Source organism: Haliotis cracherodii, unplaced genomic scaffold (assembly GCF_022045235.1).
Source record: "Haliotis cracherodii isolate W230 unplaced genomic scaffold, xgHalCrac1.p SCAF_15, whole genome shotgun sequence".
Classification (NCBI taxonomy): domain Eukaryota; kingdom Metazoa; phylum Mollusca; class Gastropoda; order Lepetellida; family Haliotidae; genus Haliotis; species Haliotis cracherodii.
The window spans coordinates 23,420,910-23,443,067 of record NW_027266270.1 but is presented as its reverse complement, the minus strand read 5'-3'; the positions used below and the strand labels follow the sequence as shown (position 1 = coordinate 23,443,067).

General features: G+C 38.9%; 1 protein-coding gene across 2 annotated transcripts in view; it reads left to right on the top strand.

Annotated features, from left to right (window-relative positions):
* LOC139462397 (plastin-2-like) overlaps positions 1-20,054 on the top strand; it is a 41,364-nt gene extending 21,310 nt beyond the window's left edge. For both annotated transcript variants that reach the window (XM_071244082.1, XM_071244081.1), the window contains exons 3-14: positions 7,267-7,422; positions 7,941-8,110; positions 9,249-9,338; positions 10,185-10,392; positions 11,661-11,846; positions 12,151-12,225; positions 12,556-12,769; positions 13,971-14,147; positions 14,819-14,920; positions 15,980-16,092; positions 16,673-16,810; positions 18,057-20,054. In XM_071244082.1, coding sequence (XP_071100183.1) covers positions 7,267-7,422; positions 7,941-8,110; positions 9,249-9,338; positions 10,185-10,392; positions 11,661-11,846; positions 12,151-12,225; positions 12,556-12,769; positions 13,971-14,147; positions 14,819-14,920; positions 15,980-16,092; positions 16,673-16,810; positions 18,057-18,269 — 1,842 coding nt within the window. In that variant the 3' untranslated portion in view covers positions 18,270-20,054. The remainder of the gene's footprint in view (positions 1-7,266; positions 7,423-7,940; positions 8,111-9,248; positions 9,339-10,184; positions 10,393-11,660; positions 11,847-12,150; positions 12,226-12,555; positions 12,770-13,970; positions 14,148-14,818; positions 14,921-15,979; positions 16,093-16,672; positions 16,811-18,056) is intronic.
* The last annotated feature ends 2,104 nt before the right edge of the window (positions 20,055-22,158 follow it).

Here is a 22,158-nt window from a genome sequence, read left to right as displayed (position 1 = left end):
AGTTAGTATACTGGCATAGGCTCCTCCACTCACAGGAAACCTCTCAAGATCTAGGTCAAGTAGTGTAACAAAACCTGTGATGAAGAAGTTAATGGACCAGTCACATGTTGACACTCCTGACTTCAATCTTCTCAGTGCTGTGTAGACTGGTTTTGGTTTCGACCTGGTAAACACACATAATTAGTCATGTGCATTGATGACATCATGGATAAGGAAGTGCAGAGTTGCACTGCAGGCTTCATGTGCACAGGGCCTGTGTTGTAATGAACTTAACATACTGTAGAGCAGAAAGGGGGAAGTGTGTCACATGTAACCAGGGATGAAGGCAAAACGAGCAGGAGTATCCTCACTATATCCAAGTGCTCATTCACTTGAAAATGAAACTGGTAGATATCATAACACTTTAGGATCAGATAGACTTTGTAAATTGTTCTCAACGAGAGAAGATGAATAGAATTCCCACATTATAACTTAGAACAGAAACCATAGACCTCATTACATCCAAAATACCAAACTTTCATAAATTAGGATATTTAATTGATATCCTTTACTTGATATTAAGTCTAGATATACATTCAAGTTTTGAGATAAGATATCCAAAAATTGTAATTATTAATAATAGTACATCAGAAGCATGAGGTTAGCACTGCATGTATAACATTTATCTTTGTAGATCTATACCCGTACATCATTGTTGTCACAAATAACTAACTGTTTAGTTATGTTCAGGTGAATAAATATTGTATTGCATTGTATTGTAATCAGGGATAGACACAGTCACTAGTCTAGCTGTTAGTCTTGTGACAAGTGAAAATCTAGATGGACCAGTTGTTTTCTCCCAAAGCCTTGTTTTATTTTACATAGCCACAAGTAAAACATGAGTTGGCTATGACCAATGGTGTCTATCGCTGTTGTAACCCAAGAGTTTTTTACTGCTCTGGATTTTTCTAATTTTACTTCAGGAGGCACTTGATGGCATCATTTGGGTATTTTTTTGTAGATAAGATAAAATTATAATTGTACATTTTTGGAAACATTTTTTTCTGTATGTAAATTGTGAAGCAGGTGTGGGGACGTGTGTCAGAGAGTGACTCATTGAATCTTGAGATGTGAGGTTATCTGTTCCCCAGTGGGCTGGGATGCCAATATTTAGCCAAGTGGATGCTATTTCTGTCTTTCTAAGATTGCAAATGAAAACTGAAGAGCTATATATATCATGAATATGAAAATAAATGCTTTGGTAAACTTGAAATAACCTGTAAATTTAAGTTCAACTTTGATTTGTACCAGATCAGACCTCAGTTGTAAAATTTTGAATGTATATTGAGAGAAAAACACAAATCAGTTACCCCTTTTCCTTGAGCCCTAATTTACCAGATACTGTAATTTGTAGAAGTGTTGTTCGCACAAGAAAATGATTTAATGTGTTTTTTGTCTCACATGAGATTTGAACAGCTTCTCGACAGCCTTCTCGATAGTGTTATCAGGAGCTGGATCAGCACTTAATATTTTAAAGCCTTAAAATAGGTCACATTCAAAGAATATTTGGCAGGTATGACATATTTTCTATCATGTGACAGGTGTAAAGCAGATAAGCCGGCAGTGTCCAGAATGGACATACACTGAGACTTGTATGACTTGGCTGTGTCACACACAGGTAGTGTGTTTAAAATTTCCACTGTTTATACAGCCCTGTCAGATAACCCCAACTTGCCCCCCTGGTTAATGTGTATGGAGGTGAGTAATGAGTGTGACCAGCATAGCAATTTGTGCCTTGTCCTGGGGCTAAGTCAGTGATGGTTTGAGGAGGATAATGGGTGTTGTTGGGTTGTGTTATCCATCAGAACCTGTGGCTTGAATCGTTATTGAAGTTCAGGGAAAACATCATTTTCCATTAGGTTGAGTTGAAAAAATTTACTAGCCTTGATCAACATTGAGTAGCCATTCATGTATGATATTCATTTAATAGAAGCTGGTTGACCAATTAAGTTTCTAACTCATTTTTTGTTTTGTTTGGTGTTTAATGCTACTCTCTGCAATATTCCAGCTATATCATGACAATCTGTAAGTAATTAAATCTGGACCAGACGATCCCGTTTGTTGCCTCTTATGACAAGTATAGGCTGCTAAAGACCAATACTAAGCCGGATCTTCAAGGAGGCTAGCTTTGTTGTGAGAAGTATGCACTCGATACAGTATGTGGTGAATTACAAACAAGAAAACACCAGTAATTCTTGACATTTAGAGGTTAAACTGATGTTTTCTGTGAGATTGACCTATCTAGCAGAGCTAATAGTCTTTTTATTAGCCATGGGACTTGTAGGATCATGTTAATTTCTGACTGTAGTCCCAGTGACATTTATTCAGCAGGGCTGCTTTTTATATTCCAAATGATTCTTTTTGTGGTGTTATGCCAATGAGCTGTAAATAGTGCAAGGATACCAATATTAAAGAACCAAAGCTGATCAGAATTTCCAGCAAGAAGATGATATAATCTTTGAAGGTTTGTAGTGACAATTGTAGTGTCTTTTTATGATTATGATCGACTATGACTACAATTTGTTGTAAGCCCCCAGTCAAGATAGCCATGGGATCTTAAAAACAACTATAATGATAATGAATATTTTGAATTACAGTTTAAATTTGTACAAGCGATCAAATTAAGGTTTGGCAATTTAGGTTTCTCTTCTCAAAGGTTCCTGTTGATATTTGATTTTGAAACTAGAATGTCATTCTCTGGCTGTGTGTAGTGGGTAAAGTGTTCTGGGGCCAATATCAAGGTTGTGTATGCAGTGTGTACCTGTCCATATAGCCAGGTGTGTTTGTCAGCCCACAAATTACTTCCACTTACTGTGATGAGAAAGTGACAGATAATTGACACATAGCCAGCTGCCAATTTGATCATGTCAACCAATATTAACCCTTAGCTCAAGTCAAAGGAGCTGGTGACAATTTCCGGAAACTACATTGACTTTCTTTCTTTGAAGATGTTTCCTCAAACATGACTGTCATTAATTAAATGAAAACTTGTCAATTCTACTTTGAATTCTAACAATTTTTTGTTTCCAATTTATAAAAACACATTGAAAAAGCACATGCCGGACGATTTTCACATGGTGCATTTCACTTTGGCAACAGGTGGTATTTTGATTTTTAAATTATCATATCTGATGTGTCTATGAGTCGTGAATGCTGCTTTGCTGGATGTCTTACTGCAGTGGTATGGGTGTTAATAGGTTTGGGACTAAGTTAGGACTAGGGTGTTGTTGTACAAAGGTATCTTAGCGCTAAGGTGATCGTAACTCCCATACTTTAACATTGGCTTATGATCATCTTAGCGCTAAGGTTGTTTTGTACAACGGCACCCAGGTCGTGAAGTGATAATGTATTCGGCCCCATCATTTTTATACATCCTTGGAAGTTAAATATATTTTCCTTCACAATGGTTACTGTTCCTGAAACCTTCGCAACACATTCCCCTCGATCATTAGCCGCTGTTGTGTTTGTGTGTGAAAGCTTTGTTGTCATGTATTTATATTTAGCACATATAAAAGACCTGAATTTATTGGTGACAGCTGTTCCTGATGTAAATTCCTCTATGTTGGGGAAAAATGATTATGTTGAGTTCACCATTATAGGGCAGAAGGAATAAGAGTTAATATTTACATGGGGCATTTGAAATTATTTGAAGCTACCATTCAAAAAATGAATGAGTACTGTTTTGGTTAGGCCAGTGTCATCTCATGGAAGGTTTGCGGAGTTGTTTCCCTTTTGCTAACCAGGATGTCCATACTTGTTAGTTCGAATCCATGATTTACCCACATCACCTCTGTGATATGACAGCAATTATTAGGGCTTGCTAATTAGATAGATAATCTAAATGAATATCATCGATAGATAATCTAAATGAATATCATCGATGGGAATAAATATTAACGAATAATGGCATGAAAGTTATGGCATCAATAATAACTTACATATACAACTATGATGAAATAAAGTTTAACTTTACTGAAAGTTGTTATTGTCAAGCATGTCAAATGCCAAAAACAGAAATAACCTGTTTTTGTTTTATTTTAAATGTCCACAAAGTAGTCTATGCATAAATGTCTCTCCACTCACCAGTGACGTGAAATAGGTTAATTTCTTTCGGTCTTTTTAGCATACTTGCTCAAGTTAACTTTCAGATATTTATCGATAATTGATCCATATGAAGTTCACGATTATTTATCTAGTTGGTCTATATTGATAGCCAACCCTAGCAATTATTAAACCTGGTGGATGGCTGTGGTGTCCTGCAACCTTAGTGCTGCTGCACAGTGTATGTAGACAGGAAGCATGCCCTAGCTCACCACCTGCTGCCTCCACCGGGGAAGAAGGGGAACTAGGACATATTGGTGGCACATGACATAACAGTAGGCTGTTGTTGGACCTTCAGAATGGGCCATTGAAGTAATCTCAATAACAATAACATTGACAAATCTGGTTAGACACTTGATTTCCAGGCTTCTCTCTTAGCATTATTTTGCGTTGAGTTTAGCATATGTTAATATATATGTGATATATGTGTGAAATATTACCAGTTCAGCCTCCTAGAGGAAACAATATTACCAGTTCAGCCTTGTAGAAGAAACAATATTACATGTTCAGCCTAGTAGAAGAAACAATATTACCAGTTCAGCCTAGTAGAAGAAACAATATTACCAGTTCAGCCTAGTAGAGGAAACAATATTACCAGTTAAGCTTACTAGACGAAACAAAAATTTTGCTAGACTCACGACTTCAGACAAGTGGCTTAAGTCACATACTGACACAAGTTGTGTTCACTTGATGACACAAGTTGTGTTCACTTGATGACTAATTACTCACTTAGACTGATTGTTTGTGGACACTGCACAAGGATATGAGTGTATGGCCACTGTTGTGAAGCAGGTCTTTCAGAGAGGAAAATGAGCCTGCTGATCTTTTGTTCTCTGAGTCATGTTTTTACATAGCATGTGCAAGCAATGCCAACTTCCGTTCAGTCTGCTTTCACTTTGAGTTTAACCCAATTGTGATCCAAAAATAAATTATTTCGTGTTGAGGCAATAAATGTTTGCCCATAGTTTTAATGCCTTTGTTTTCTTATGGAACAAAGAAAAATAATTCTTGGCAACGTAATCCTTCATACATGTGATTGAATTTTAGCTGGGTTTCGCTGTGACGATTATACAGTTGTGGTAGTTATTTATCATTTCTAGTTGTTCCAAAGTATTTATCATGAACACATAAGGGAAATTACACAGGTCACAAATCAGGTGAAGTTGAGCAAAGTCGGATGCATAGAGTCCTTGTATTGGTAACCGCGTTTCGGCAGTTTAGCTACTGAGAGTTTCTAAGGCTTCGGTCCTGCCCCACACTGAAGCTCATGTAACACATGTGTCGTCTCCTTGGGCAAGTGACTTGTTCGAAGAGTGCCTTTGTTCACCCAGCAGTGAATGGGTACCTGGTAGGATGAGATTGAAAAGTGGTTAACTCCTAAGCTGCAGCTTGGGTTGTGTACTCCCCAGGGAGCTGAGAATGATTGTTGAGTGCTCACTGATCCAGCAACCGTGGTAATAATAGCGCTTTGAGCATGCCCCTGTGTGGTGTGAAAAAATGCGCAATATAAATCACCTATTTTTTAAAAACATACAAACACAAGCACTCACTCACTCACTCTAGATACCTTACAGAAACAGAAACAGAAAACAGATACAAACAAAGAAACAGATAAAAGTGCAACTAGTTGGTTGAACTGTCAAAGATTGAATTACTTGGCTATCATGTAACAATTTTCATACCAGCCAGACTGATAGAAGGGATATTATTGCATGGCTGTTTGCTCAGTGAGTGTTCTGCCAACCCAGCTAATTTCTGAAACTGCCTGGCACTCCAGTCAATCAATCAGTTCCATTGAGGACTTCCGTGACTGCTTGGGGCTCTGACATTCTTCTGAAGCTACCCAAATAGCTCAATTAAACATTGATCTAAGAACTGTCCTAGTCCTACACAACACTTGGAAACGGTGCAGATAGTTCTGCAGCGTGACTGAGGAATATTTTATTTGATCAAAAGCAGCCTATATGTTAAAAAAAAGGCCAGTCTAGCTACTTAAAAAGTTCAAAAATGTATTTTTAAATCAGAAATCTAATGTGTAATAAAATAATTCAAGGGCTCTATGTTTGTCTTAGTGCAGTGGTTGTAAGGAGATAATAGCAATAATTCAGTTTTTACTTCCATAGTTTTTACTTACACAAAAGTGTAAGATAACACATATAAACACACGCTTCTGTAGCCCAGAGCAGTTGACCAGTGGGATACCAAATCAATATTCACCAGCCAGAGGTGCTTATCGCATGCTGCGAGTTTTCCTCAGCAACCATCCAAAATACCACACAAATTGATCAAATAAACTTGTGTTATTGAGATTAGGGCAGCAAGCTGCCATATTCCATTGTATGAATCATGTTGACTGTAGGCTGAGTCAGGAATCAAACATGAGGCAGGCAGGCAGGCAGGCACTTGCTACTAGAAACCATCTCCAGATTATAATCAGTAAAACGTTATCTTTTGATTTGTTTGTGAAGGGAAACCAGTCCATGCTCTCATAAAATCATTTTTGATTTTGAAAGTAGTTAAGATAATTGCTGTTTTCTTTTCTTTGACAAAGTCAAATCTTTGTCATTTCCATGATGAATATATTCTTCAAAGTAACCAACTTGTGGAAGATTCATAAGGATATGTTTTATTTGAAATGTGGAGATAGACATACTACTAGTCCATTAGTCAGAGGTTGGTGAAAATCTTTAGGAACTAGTTGATTTCTCTTAAAATGTATTGATTTTACCTGAACTACTAGCCCTACATGAACTGCTGACTAGTTGAATTTGACCAATTGGCTCTACCCCTGATGTGTGTATGTCTTTGTGTGATAGAAGGTGGTTTTGTTAAGTCGCTCAATGCATATGTAAGGGCTAGAAATAAACGCTAGCCCAAGACAGTTTCGCTATTGTTAAAGGTATCCATATTGCTGATAGAACTTCAAACATTTTGGGATGTTCCTATATGTTATCACTATTCAAGCTAGTAGATTGCCTAGGTTAATTTCTATCCCTGATGCAAAACATAGGGTTTGACTTTTGATACTTAATTTTTCACATCCCTAAATAATAATCCCTACACTGTAAAGGTTTAAATTAGTCCTATATTTGAAGCTGTGTCTGATGATGATGTCCTGTTTTGCAGGTGGACGAAGATGGCAATGGCAGCATTTCCATGGATGAAATCAAAGAGGCACTTGCTGCATGCAGCATCAAACTGGCTGGTTACGAAATCAGAGATATCGTACAGCGATATGATGCTGATGCCAATGGGAAGCTGGATATGAGAGAGTTTGAAAAGGTAAAAGGAATCAGATCAAGTTTGTTAAATATATATTTATTACAATTACCATTATTTTTATGTAATGTTTTTTTGTATTCTTTAACTGCCACTCAGCAGTATTGCAGCTATATGGCGGCGGTCTGTAAAAAATGAAATCTGGACCAGACAATCCAGTGATTGACATCATGAACATCAATCTATGCAATTGGTATATGATAACATGCATCAACCAAGTCAGAAGCCTGACTAGTTGATCCCGTTAAATGACAAGCATGGGTTGCTGAAGACCAGTTCGAATCTGGATTTTCACAGGTTTCATCTATAAATGTGTGATGACATTGACAAAAGATTATGGTCCATAATGAAATCGATAAGGAATATTGAAACTGGTCTAGTCTTGAATGCTTTTAGTAGCATATTTGGATATACAAATGTAGCCATTCTCAGAACGAATTACGGTCAGACCATACTGATCTTGTTAAGAGTAATTATTTGTATGTTATTCGACTGTTGCACAGTGCTTTTCATGATTCCAGCTATATATTGAAGAACTGAAAAAACGTAACTTCGGCCTGAAGTTTAAGACATCTGTAGCCCCCAAACAAGGAGTCCGCAGCCATGAGGGTGTGTCACAGGCTTCCACAGTCGGAACTACACACACAGTCAAGGACTCCGAACTTGTTGCCTTCTCAGACTGGATCAACACGTGAGTCCATTTGCATTATTCCAACACAGAACTCACATCCAACTCTCTACCCTTCACCCCACCCACCCCATTGCACAAAGTGCCATTCACCTTACCCACCCCACTCCACCCAACAGCATCACTTTCACCTCACTCAAACCACCCTACAAACTCCCACTCACCTTACCCTACCCACCCCACCCCACGCCACTCCACCCAACCCCGCCCCGCTCAACTGGACCCCACCCAACAACAGCCCATTCACCTCACACACCCCACTGCACAAAGTGCCACTCATCTTACCCACCCCACCCAACAACATCTCCTTCACCTCTCCCACCCCACCCCACCCCACCCCACCCCACCCCACCCCATCCCACCCCACTCAACTGGACCCCACCCAACAACAGCCCATCCACCTCACACACCCCACTGCACAAAGTGCCATTCATCTTACCCACCCCACCCAACAACATCTCCTTCACCTCACCCACCCCAATCCCACTCATCTTACCCACCCCTCTCGACAACATTTCCTTCACCTCACCCCCCCACAACATCCCCTTCACCTCACCCATATCACACAATCCCTCTCACCTCGCTTGTAAATGTAAAAACATGTATCTGTACTTCAGGATAGAACTTTGAGAAGATCTTTGTGTAAATTACGTATAACATTACATAATTTTAATGTTAACAATCTCAGAAAGAAAAATGTACAAGCTAAAGAAAGTAGTTTATGCCATTATTGTAATGAAGGCTATGATTAGGATGAGTTTCATGTACTTCTCATTTGTAAATATTATCAGTTTCTTAGAAATAGATACCTCCCTATGATTTCAACTATGTACAAAGATGAACAACTGATGAGAAATTTGTTGAACTCCTGCAATGCAAATACAATATCATCTCTGTCAATATTCCTGAAGAAGATTTTTGAAATTAGACGTTAATATTTTATGTAAACTTATTATTACCTACACGTGACTGTACAATGTTGATACAAAAAAACAACACTACTGTACTATAGGTCATATGGCCTAAAATATTGAATAAACTTCTGTCTGTCTGTCTGTCTGTCTGTCTGTCTGTCTGTCTGTATTTGGTGAAGTTGCAACCCTGCTGACCATGCATAGTTTAATGAATATAATTGTTTCAGGTCACTTCAAGATGATCCAGACTGCAAAACATACCTGCCCTTGAGTGGGGACTCACTCTGTGTACAATGCCGAGATGGCATTCTTCTGTGGTAAGTCCTGTGCAAAATAAGGGAATGAAGTAATGGTTGGTTTTTTATCAACAACTTCAAATTAATACAATTTCAATGTAAAGCCAATCTCTAGTTTTCTGTCACCTTGTGATCAATCAGTGTTGTTGGAGTTACTCCCCTTGGTGTTTAGACGCTTCATATATTATATGCCTTGAGAATAAAATGAATAGGTCTTGAATTTTAGTAATCAAAGGGGTTAAAAGTCCTAAATATGGAGCATTTGCAGTGTTCAATTTTAGGGGTTCCTGAACCTGTTGTCTTCTCCCATGGTATTTGAACCTGGGGACCCACTTAGTCTTTATATTAGGGTTATGTCAATGACCGCTTCATTTTCATGCTAATTTCAAACACTGCACAGTGGTATATCATGTTCATGTCCATCTCTACTTTGGTCAGTTGGGATAAAACAACATCTAATAGAAATAGACATTTTTTAATTATTATTTTTTAAAAACTATTTACAAAATTTTTGGAAACCATTTCCTGAGTATTTAAACAATTTTGATTGTAGATATATAAACTACATCACTTAACGTGCTTGAATTACGCTGGACAACAGAATTGATGAAAAGCATGAATGAACATAACAGAAGATAATAACGATTTTCATAGCCTCCATGGTTAACTGCAAGTTTTTATGGCATCAGGATATAACCCTCTAGGCTGTAAAAAGTTGATAGTATTTTCGTCCATTTTTAAATTTTGTGCAAGTAGGACACAATATGCTGCGTCCAGTAAAACTCTATGTATATGTTCTGTTTCTGGTGTCATCATACGGTATACTATATTTGTTCTACCCCTACATGTCATAATGTAATATTGTAGCAAGCTGCTGAACAAGACGGAAGAAGATTTGATAGATGAACGTACAATCAACAAGACAAACCTAACCGTGTTCAGGAAACATGAGAACTTGACTCTAGCCTTAAACTCTGCCCAGTCCATTGGCTGCAGTATTGTGAACATCGGAGCAGAGGATATTGAGAAGGGGACCATTCACCTGGTCCTCGGATTGATCTGGCAGATTATCAGAGTGAGTTTGACCTCCTACTTGTCCTGGCTAGAAGTGAGTGAGTGAGTCTGGTTTACCGCCGCTTTTAACAGTATTCCAGTCATATCATGGCGTGTCAGCTTTATGCTGGAGGAAAGTCCGAAGTGATGCAGGTCTCAGACGGTTACCACTTCGGTGAAACCCACGAGCACGGGTATGGTGCTGACAAACCTAGAAACATAATCGGGGCGAACCAGGATTCGAACCCACAATCATAGGTTTCTGGCGTGCCTAAGGGACGCAACTCTGCACAGCGAATTGCGGTGCCTTAGACGACTGGGGCACCCGGGCCCCCCATGGCTAGAAGTGGTGTAACTACAAGTTATAGTGGTGTTAAAACATGTGAACAATAACAGAAACTGTTAACTACCAGCTTACACAGATTCTCTAGTATTCCCCCGTTGGCTCTAAATAGCATTACATGCACAGTGATCTTTAGCCCATATGTTTCTGTCCTACAATATCCCATCTCCAATCACTGACATTTATGAAGAAATGAATCAGGTTTCCGATTCACTTGTGAAAAGAAAGAATATCAACTTATGAAATGAAAGTGCTGTGTCGTGATATGAATAGTATTGCACCCATAGTATGAGGATATGTATTGTATTACATCCCCACAGTATCGTTACACCCCTACTGGCTTGCTTGGCTTTATAGATAAAAATTATGGCATTCCTTGGGTCAGTCTCCTCTGGATATGAATTTAAAATTATACATCGACCCCTTGATTTTCATGCTTAGTATCTTGATATCAGTGCCGTAGCCAGCCCCCCTGGATTTTTTAATAGAAAACATTTTTCCTTGTGAAAGTTAACTTGAATAAGAAATGAATAATCTTATTGCCCCCCTGTCAAAAAAAAGTTAACTACGGCCTTGGATGTGTATTATGATATTTCCTGTTAATATACAGTACAATAAAATTAAGCATTACCAGGCAGTGATCATAATAGACATGTATAAATGTTCGTTCTCTGGTAGGTAAGATATAACTTGTTGTGTTTTTCTTGTCTGTTTTGTTATATTCAATGATCAACTCGGCACCACCATGCCCCGTCAGTACAATTGATGAAAATTACGAGTTTATATGGCAATGTAAGGTTTATACCCGCATTTACTGTAAACGGTATTTGTATGAGATAGATTTAACTAAAACATTCCAAGCATCTAATATTTTAAAGAATTTGTATACTTAAAGAAGCACATGATTTTCTGAGTTTGAGTTTAACATGTAGTTAATTTTGTTGTAGATTGGTTTGTTGTCGGACATTGACTTGACCCACCATCCCGGACTGGTTCTCCTGTTGGAGGAGGGTGAGGATATATCTGACCTGAAGAAGTTGTCCCCCGAGGCATTGCTTCTCCGCTGGGTCAACTACCACTTGAGGAACTCCGGATGCTCGAGACAGATCAACAACTTCAGTGAGGACATCAAGGTATAGAAGGGATACACCCTTGCACCTAATGGGCAGGGATTCAGAACATTGGCTGGGATTCAGAACATAGGCTTGTCGTAAGAGGTGAACCCCCCCACCCCCAAATCATCACCAAACCCATTTTGAAGCATACCAGATATGTAAATGTTCAACTAAATTATTTGGTGATATGTTTTCAAAACTCATGGCAAGACTAGCAAATGCACACCCTCATCCTCATCCTCATCCTCACCTCACACGTACCTTTTCCGAACAGACATATTTCTATAGTGAGTGTAATATGATGCTTTGTGTGATTTTTCAGGACTCTGAAGCGTACAGCTATCTCCTAACACAGATTGCCCCAGACGGCACAGGTGTCACGTTAACACCCATGCAGGTCAGTTGACACACGTTGATAATGTGCAATGATAGGGACCTAAATTTTACGTAGAAAGTTCGTACAATGCTCCACGAGACAAAATGCCTGTAAATAATAAACATGTCGTGGAAATGTCCCTGTCGGCTATTGAAAAATTGGACCTATCGCTGGTCTATATTTGTGAGCCTATAAAAGAATGAATGGACAAATGAAGGGTTAATTGTTTAAAAATGATGTTTTACAGTTGTTTTGTGACCTACTTTCGACGTTGCCCTTTTTGAATACATTTATTCATTTAAATACTATGGTAGAAATGGAACTGAGAGAAATGTCTGCTTTGCTTTACAGATAGGCGACTTACAGGAACGGGCTGAAAGTGTTTTGTGTGAATCTGACAAAATTGGCTGTCGCAGTTTTGTGACAGCTAGGGACATTGTCACTGGAAATCCTAAGCTTAATTTAGCATATGTTGCCAACTTGTTCAACACATATCCCTCACTGGATGGAAAAGGGCAAGATATTGATTTGGGAGAACTACATGAAGAAACTAGAGAGGAGAAGAGTGAGTTAATGCTTGAAAACATCACTCCAGGGATTTATCAAGACCTTATAAAAGGCTGATGTTTGGCCTCAAGTCTGCTGGAAATGTCTCAAATAATTCTCAAATAATTTTCAACTTAGCTTATTAGAGGTGATTTCAAGTCCAATTAAGGTTATTTCCCTCAGTTTTACATTATTGCATTGAAATCAGCTAAATATGGTATTCGACGTAATAAGCGCCTACCTCTAATAAGCGCTCACGGCGATATTTGCTGATATATTGGCTAGTGAACAATCCCAATTAGCACCCCTTCCGATTGATCAGTGTACACAAGACTTATTTATTCGTACATAATGCACCATTACTTATGGGTATTTAAATTCTGGACTTTTCTTTTGTATCATATATGGCTGTCAGCATAAACCAGACAATTAACGATCTTTCAACTTTTCTTTTCTTATCAAAACTATAATCTAATACGATCCCCCTTTTTCTATTTTTGAGAGTGCCCTGGGCGCTTATTACATCGTAAACGGTACCTCTGAATTTTAGAAAATATGATCAAAATTACATTTTTTTCCAAGAATGCTTGCCAAAGGCAATTAGTTTGGAATCATCGATAAATCCCTGCACATACTACTGGCAAGTTGTTCCCCATGAGAATTCTGGGCGAAATTAGGTTCTTAGGAACCTCTCTTGTCACACAAGACGACTGAATAGATTGGTTATCAGGAACTGTGACCTGGGTGTCATCTTACCCCGACAACCTGGGACATTGCTCATAACATCAATCACTGGTTTATCTGGTCTTCATGGGGAGTGAATTGTTTGTGAAAGTCACTGCATTGTTTACAGTTATTGTTGTTTTTAGATGACTGACCATCTTTTACTGAATTTGGTTTTGTAACAACCTCTGAAGATTTAGTTTTGATATAGTTTAGAATATCAATATTTTCAGTTTGTAAAATTCCATTTACTCCTGATGTCATTTGTCATTCTGGACATAAACTGAAACACAATATGAAATGTAATTCAGATTACTATTACAGTTTTGTTTAAATTGGTATTGTGATATAACTTAATCAATGAATTTATCAATGGAAGTCATAACTATACAAACAAAAATGTTGAATTTTTTCCCAATGGGTCAAAGTTTGATGTCAGTCTTTCAAGCTTCGTCTTCACTGTTGGTAAGTTGTCCATGGGGTATTTTATGTTGCAGCATACCGTAACTGGATGAACAGCCTCGGCGTCTCACCTTTCGTCAACCACTTGTACAGTGACCTCGGCAATGGTCTTGTTATTTTCAAACTGTATGATAAAATCAGGCCAAACTTGGTGGACTGGGCTAAAGTTATAGACAAGTTCAACAAGATGAAAGTCAACTTTGAGAAACTAGGTAAGAAGTCATATCTCAACAGACAACCATCTTATAAATTGATCTACCCTACAGAAGAGTCTTGTATGTGTAACTCATCAACTAAATGTCCACATACCCAGTATGTGGAAGTTTCAGACCTCTGTGTACATTTCAAAGGATTTCTTTAAGGATGATGATGATGATGATATATTTATATGGCGCTGTACTAAATCCATAAGGTTGCTCTAAGCGCATAGACATTATACAATATGTAACCAAGTTTATCATTTTTGATTTGACTCTTACTGTCAGTAATTACTCTTCATGTATTTGTACATCAGAATGAAACTGGTGTGACATGATGATTTGTTAATCAGAAGATGAAACTAGTTAGCCTGTTTTTATGTCACTGACTTTGTTGATTGTGTCTATCCATGGATCACTTAGTTATCTGGTCCAGGCCTAATTTCCAGCATGCCTCCATATAGCTGGAGTAGTGGATCGAGGTGTCAGACTAGGTGACTTGGTTGATTGTGTCTATCCATGGATCACTGAGTTATCTGGTCCAGACTTATTATTTACAGCATGCCTCCATATAGCTGGAGTAGTGCTGAGTATGACGTGAAACAACAAGCAAGGTGTTACTGTGTAGTTCACTGGATGTGGTCGCTGTGACTACATGACACTACAATGTACTTTGACTCTTTCAGAAAACTGTAATTATGCAGTCACACTGGCTAAGGCGATCCATTTGTCTGTCGTCAACATTGGAGGAGAGGATATTCGGGAGGGAAATCCAACAATCACACTAGGTAGGTTTGCTGTTATAAGGCAGTCAGTCTTATTCCAAATGTATCTCCACTTGACGTTACTTCGCTACTTGTCAGGAGATCATGTACTAGGACCACATCTTTGACTAAAGATAACTAACTAGCTTTGTTCTCAGCATATGTTGAGTAGTATGTATCGTAATGTTGAGCAGTAAACAAAACCACGAGAAAGGGTTGGGAATGTCAAGGTTTGATAGGAGTTTCCTACTGCTTGTGTCTTTGTGTTTGGTTTACGAAACAACAAAGTGTTGAAACGATTAAAGGATATTTGATAAACTAAGCAGGGATTAAACTAATAAACTATTCCTTTCAAGTTTTGCTGAAATATCTTTATGAATATTATTGATCAAGATTACAATTATTGAAAGGTCATACAGACTCTTGTGTTAAAAGTGTATTGAAAACAGATGAGTGAAACTTTATATCACCTGACATTTGAGTGTGTTTGTCTGGACAATATCTCTAAAACTAGTAGGTATTTTCTTGAAACTGTGCACACACAAAGACCAGGTTGTCAAATGGTACCTTTTGCTATTTAGGGATTTTTAGAATTGATATTTTTCTGTGTCCATGGCAGCAAGTTAGAGTTTGACTCTGCTCATAGTGGTGTGCCTTACATAGAAATACAAAGTTCCAAATCCTAATTCACTGGTATAGTTTTGATAGCTCATTAGCAGCTCTTGTATAGATAGAAAGATGGATTAAGTTGGACTTAAGTAACAGACAGATGATTTGTTCTTTCGAATTAGTGGGGGCGGGGGGGATTTGTCATCTTCTGATGACTCTTGTATCAATTTAGACTTGAATTGAATGGAAGCAATCTTAACAATTTTACCTCAGTTCTGTTATGTACTTCTCTATGAAACTTTGCACATATATCATTGTCTCTAAGATTGGACAATGGGAGGGGAATATAGATGACTTTGTCTTGTAGTTTCTTTTTTGATAATCATTTTGACTCAAAATTAGGGACCAGAATACAGTCCTTAACATTTGTTGTATATGATTCCTAGCCTTCACCTATGATGTGTGTTTGTGCAGCGCTGGTGTGGCAGTTGATGCGAGCCTACACCCTGAAGATGCTCACCCAGCTGGCTGACAATGACAACAAGCCAATCCCGGACCAAGAGATTGTCACCTGGGCAAACCACAGGGTAAGGACACTGAAAACACTGACAATATTTCCAGCCATTCCAATATCAGGGCCGTGGGGCAGCCAGGTAAGGCAGCCAGGTAAGGCAGCCAGGTAAGGCGTTCACTGCTCAGGCCGAAGATCACTCATCCACTCACTGACTGACCACCATCATGATGCACATTTTCATGTTGAATAGGGATGAAGGATGACATTGGTTCCCATGGTATGGTAACTGTTATTGTAGCCTTTCATGATTCCGTGGATAGAGCATCTGCCTTGAGACTTAGTCATGCCAAAAGACATTAAGAGATGACACTTGTTGTTACCCTGCCTGGTGCTCAGTATTAAGGGAATAACTCAGTATGCTGTGTCTTAATGGGGTATCCATGATTAACTTCGGCATTGTGTCTCAGTAGCTTAGAACTTTGAGTCCAGGCTAATTGATACAAGCATGCACACAAACAGGCACAAGTGCATGCACGTGGCTATATAAGTGCGATAACCCCATGTTGCCTTGACCATGGATCCCAGGCGACCAGCAGTTTGTGACTCGTCCTGATGTTGAAAACTATAAATGATATGGTGTGATGATGTTTCAGCTGGGAGGCGCTTTCAAGATCAAGAGCTTCAGTGATCCCATCATCCAGGATGGGGTAGTAGTACTGACAATAATTGACAAGATCAGGCCAGGAGTTGTCAACTGGGACCTGGTCAGCCAGGCAGAGACAGAGGAGATGGTAGGTCCACACACTCATACACACTTTCACATGCAAACCATGGACATCACACATCATAGTTTAGATATAAATGCATCAAGCTTTTATTTCTCAACCAGCAAATCATCTTCCTGAGGTAAGGAAGTTAACTGACTATAAAAGTCTAGTTTCAACCATTGCCGAATTAGGTTGTAATTATGGAGTTATATTTTGGCTGGACTAACGAGTCTATGCATAGTCGAGTCAAAATCAAAATCAAGTAACTACGAACACAACATCCTGTTTGTAAACAGATGTTTTCCAAATCTGTTCATGTTTTTAATCAAGGTGCTCATGTGATTTGATGCACTTTGCGAAGTAAGCCCCATTTTATTCCAGTATATATGTTAATTATCGATCAGATCATCTTCACTGGGTGATGCCATTTTGATTGGTAATTAGGAGGGACATCGAACGGACTAAACGCATAATAGCCACTGGTGGCGCTACAATCGAGCCCAGGAATTCTCGTAGCCTAGTTCGGCAAGGGTGGAAACTGGACTTCGACAGTCAGTTAACTCCCTTGCCTCGGGAAGATGCAGCAAATGGTCTATGAACAGTACATTATGTGTGACTTGTACCTATGGCAGGTGTTAACATGCAGCAGATGTTCATGTGAGGTCATGCCCTATCATCGTGCCCCAATGGCATGGGTCGCAGCATTAGAAATTGGCACTAGTCCTGTAGTCCTTGCCAAACTGCCCAATAGTTAAGGTATCATAAGGACTAGTAAGAATTTGTCTGGTGCAGACTATTGCCGAGTGTTTTGTTTAACAACAGACACACACACTGACTGCCATCACATACAAAATGAGACATGCCAAGCACAGTAAATGTGTCTCAAAATTTAAAATCTGCCAACCATGGATCTGTGTCTTACAGATTGATTGGCGGCCGGGTAGCCTAGTGGTTAAAGCATTCGCTCGTCACGCCGAAGACCCGGGTTCGATTCCCGACATGGGTACAGTGTGTGAAGCCCATTTCTGGTGTCCCAGGCAGTGATATTGCTGGAATATTGCGAAAAGTGGCGTAAAAACCATACTCACTCACTCACTCACTTACAGATTGTTTCATGGATTTTTACTACTCAACTATTCAGATACACCTGCTCAATAACAATTCATATTTGGCCATTTGAAGAACATGTGATACCGTTCTATATACATGCTGCATTGATGCTGATGAAATGTTAGATTGAATTCACATCCTAACATGATCTGCATTACAGAAAGGCCTGAACAACGCTAAATATGCTATCTCACTAGCAAGAAAGATTGGTGCACGAGTGTACGCCCTGCCAGAGGATATTGTAGAGGGGAAGAAGAATATGGTGATGACAGTGTTTGCTTGCCTTATGACCATCGATAACCCCTACCTGCGTGAGAGGCAGGATGGCAAGGTGAATGACGCCGCCAAGCCAATGATGCAGGGTTTACAGTGAAGTACGCCTGCAGCTATGTGTCGAGTGGGGAGGGGGCACTGCTTGGGAGAGATCTCCACGCTGGAACAAATGGTGTCAAATACTTGATTTACACCTAAATTTATTGCACAAAATATACGAGTTTCATATTGCAAATTTGTTCCATTTTTCATAGACCTGTTAATACAATGAACATTGGGAAGAATTTGTTTTCAATTTAAGGAAACACTGTTTTAACAGCAGAATTTTGTAGAAAAGAAGGTGTGACTATGATGTGTCATCTCTGCCATGCAGTGTAAGGCTCATTGTTGCCAGGAGGAACTTGCTAGTAGACCAATATATAACTATAATTCCAAGTATTGACATTGTGTACAGGTATCAGCCCATCTTAATTTCTCTGTGTGTTGCCTATCATTTTGCATAATTCACATCCTTTTGTTGGTTAAAAACAAGAGCAAAATAATTTATTGATGTGCTTTTTCGATAGAATGAAACAAATTTCTTGTATAGATACTTGCCTAAACACCTAAACTTAACCTGCTTTCATCATACGGGAAACTGATGCTAGAAATGTGTCCACTTGAGGCATAAGCCCATGCAAGTGCCTGTGATATATCAACATCTAGACAGAAATGTATATGTAATTTTGTCTCAAGACCATTTCAACATGTTTGCCTAAAACTACCTGCATACAAATATGATTCCAAAATGATTCATAGCACCACACATGATAGAGCCTGAGGATTGGTTTTCCTCAACTGTTTCTGTTCATGGATTTTTACCCCCAAATCAAATACGAGTAGTTGGTAGAGCTTCATATCCTGGTCCAAGGTCATCCGTGTCCTATTTTCTGCCATAAACTTGACCTGCTGAAACCCAAGACTGAAAATGCTGATATATCAAAGTTAAGGGCCCCCCCACCCAATAAAAATAAAAGTAAAAGTTTATATATTTCTGGTCTGTGGCTGCATTATTTTCAACACCTGTGTCAGGCTTTCTTATTTTCATTTTAACAAAGGGTAGGTAACTCTGACCTGCTTTTCCAAAAGCGAACGTACAAACTGCACAGGACGTCTGTGTAGGTTGTGTGTTGGGATCATTCTAATACAGAAGACAACAATGTTTTCATCCAGAATATGATTTATGGTGTCATGCAAATGAGCTTGTCAAAAAAAATAATTTTTTACTGCATAGTTGCGTGATTTTAGACCAAACCAAAAGACCAAAAACATAATATATTTTAAGGGGGCTAAATGTAGAAATATGTTGATTTATACGGTTGTATATTTTTAATGTTAAGTTTTCACTTCTTATCAATTTAAAGACAAAGGCTACCTTTAAAAAGGAGATGTATTATTTTTTATGTAGTGACATTTATTATGATTGTATGTGTATGTTTGGTCGCCATGTTAGAGGTCACAGGTGGATGTATATGTTTCTGCAGGCATTTTATTTGAGTTTAAACCATGTTTGTTGAAAATGTTAAAGTTGTTAATAGTTGAAGGGAAGAATTGAAAAGGGGAAGATGTGCATGGATCAAATTGTGTTGACCAGTTTGTTTATTGTTTAAGGGTAATTTGTCATGCATGCATCATTTTCAGTTGATGATTGTTTCCTGACCTTGGTAATGCTTAACGGATGCACATATAGCAAAGCTTGTATTGTCAAGAGTATCATCTTTAAAATACCAATGATCAGCAATACTTGCATTTAGCAAATCCATTTAATGCTTTATTTGTTTCAACACGGATATTGTTCACGTTTCACTGTTGATGACGATCATTTGTTGATAGTGATGCCTTGTTGTAGTCTCCGCCTCATCGTGAACCGTCAAGCAATACATATTTGTATGTACCAATGCCATGTTAAGCAGGACCAACTAACCGTTAGTGAAGGCTTAGCCTTGTCCATACAGAGTGATATGGTAGAGCTGTTACCATGGATACAGTGGCCATGTTTATGACTTGTACAGGTTGATGAACAATATTTTCATTTTGTAGATTTTATTTGTTTTACACTAACTCATGCACCATGATCTGATATTTTGATAATGGACAAATATTGTTGACTATATAATTCATCAGAGCTTAGATCAGAGGTTTATGTATCCCATTTTAACTTGTTACATAACCAGGCTTTTGTGTTAGTAACTACTGCAAGAGGAAGATTAGGATGCAGATAGCTGTGTCTCCATGGTTACACATATTATGTCAGATGAAGGAGGTATGAAGTCTGTCATCAACAGAAGTCACCCTAGGGAACGCAGTTGCAGCACTTCCAAAATTGGGACCAGTTGATGTCGTGTGTGACCAGATTTTAGAGAGGGACCATTTTACAACACAATTTGTATTTATTGCAATTTTACAATGAAATTGATTTCTTTGTAACATTTCTCCAAAATAATTGTGATCATTGACATTATTTGAGGAATCAAAGTGTTTAAGAACTACTTAAGAATTGAGTCAAAGTTGTTTTGTTGAACTGGCATTAAGATACCGGCCATTCCATGTGCCTCCCAGTTGTCTACTGTGTGTTGGTCCCCATGCATGGGCACACTTCCAAATTGTGTCACTTGTTTCAAACTGTTAGGTGACTGTATAAGTAAATCATGGTTTCTTAATAAAACAAAACAAATAAGATGAACTGTGGGTTGGTTGTCTTTTCCTGGTGTCGACAACCCTGTCGTTTGCTGCTAGATGTACCCCAGCAAAGTGGATGACAACAAGCTGATAACTGGACATCTCAAAACAACATACAGGAATTACAAGTGGAATGATAATGATAATACAAATTTTACAGTGTACCTTAGAAGACTTCATACAGAAGCAGGCAGGGTGGCCTTGTGGTTAAAGCACTAGGCCTGGGTTTGATTCCCCACATTGGTCTAATTTTAGGTATTTCTGGTGTATCCTGCCATGTAATAGCTAGATTATTGCTAGAAGTGGTATTTACCCTACTCTCTCAACCTAGCACTACAACAGGGGAGAGTTTTCTCGACCATAATTATCTGCAAGGAATCCTTGCAAGTTAATCACCCAGCACAGGGTTTGAAAAGGCCTTGAATTTCAGAGTTTGTCTTGTGTTTTTGTTTAAACCCATGCTCCGCAATATTCCAGCTAAATGACAACGGCCTGTAAATGATGGGATTAGCGAGAATGAGTGACTTTGGCTTGACACCACTATCTCAGTTATATGACCGAGTGTCAGCTTGAGCGGGGGGAAGCCCGAAGTGATGCAGGCCTTAGACATTTCCCACTTTAGACAAACCAATGAGCACAGGTATGGTGCTGACAACCCTGGAAACATAATCAGGGTGAACCAGGATTCTAACCCATGATCATAGGTTTCTGGCATGCCCAAAGGACTCAATTCTGCACAATCAAGCGTGGGGGCTTTGACAACTGGTCCGCTGATTAGACTGATTAGTGGATGAGACAAACCACTGATAGTCATCAGCAATGTTCTACACTGTCAGGGTATACTGATTCCTGGGGACCTATTCTAACCCAGAAACCCCACCAGGGCATTCAGGTAAGTGAGTGAGTTGGGTTTAACAGCACTTTTAACAGTATTCCAGTTATATCGCGCATGTCCGCTTAATGTGGCAGGAATGCCTCAAGTGATGCACGTCAGAGACGTCTACCACTTCGGTAAAACCCTCGAGCACGCGTATGGTGCTAACAAACTTAGAAACATAATCGGGGCAAACGAATTGAAACCCACAATCATAGGTTTCCTTGCGTGCCAAAGGGACACAACTCTGCACAGCAAATAGCGACGCCTTAGACACCACCCGTGCCCCCCATTTAGACAAGGGGTCTAAATGATAATGTATCAGCGACTTATATAGGCCTGCTCCAAGGCCGATACTTGGTCCCAAGTCAGAAACAATTATCGGTAATAATTACCA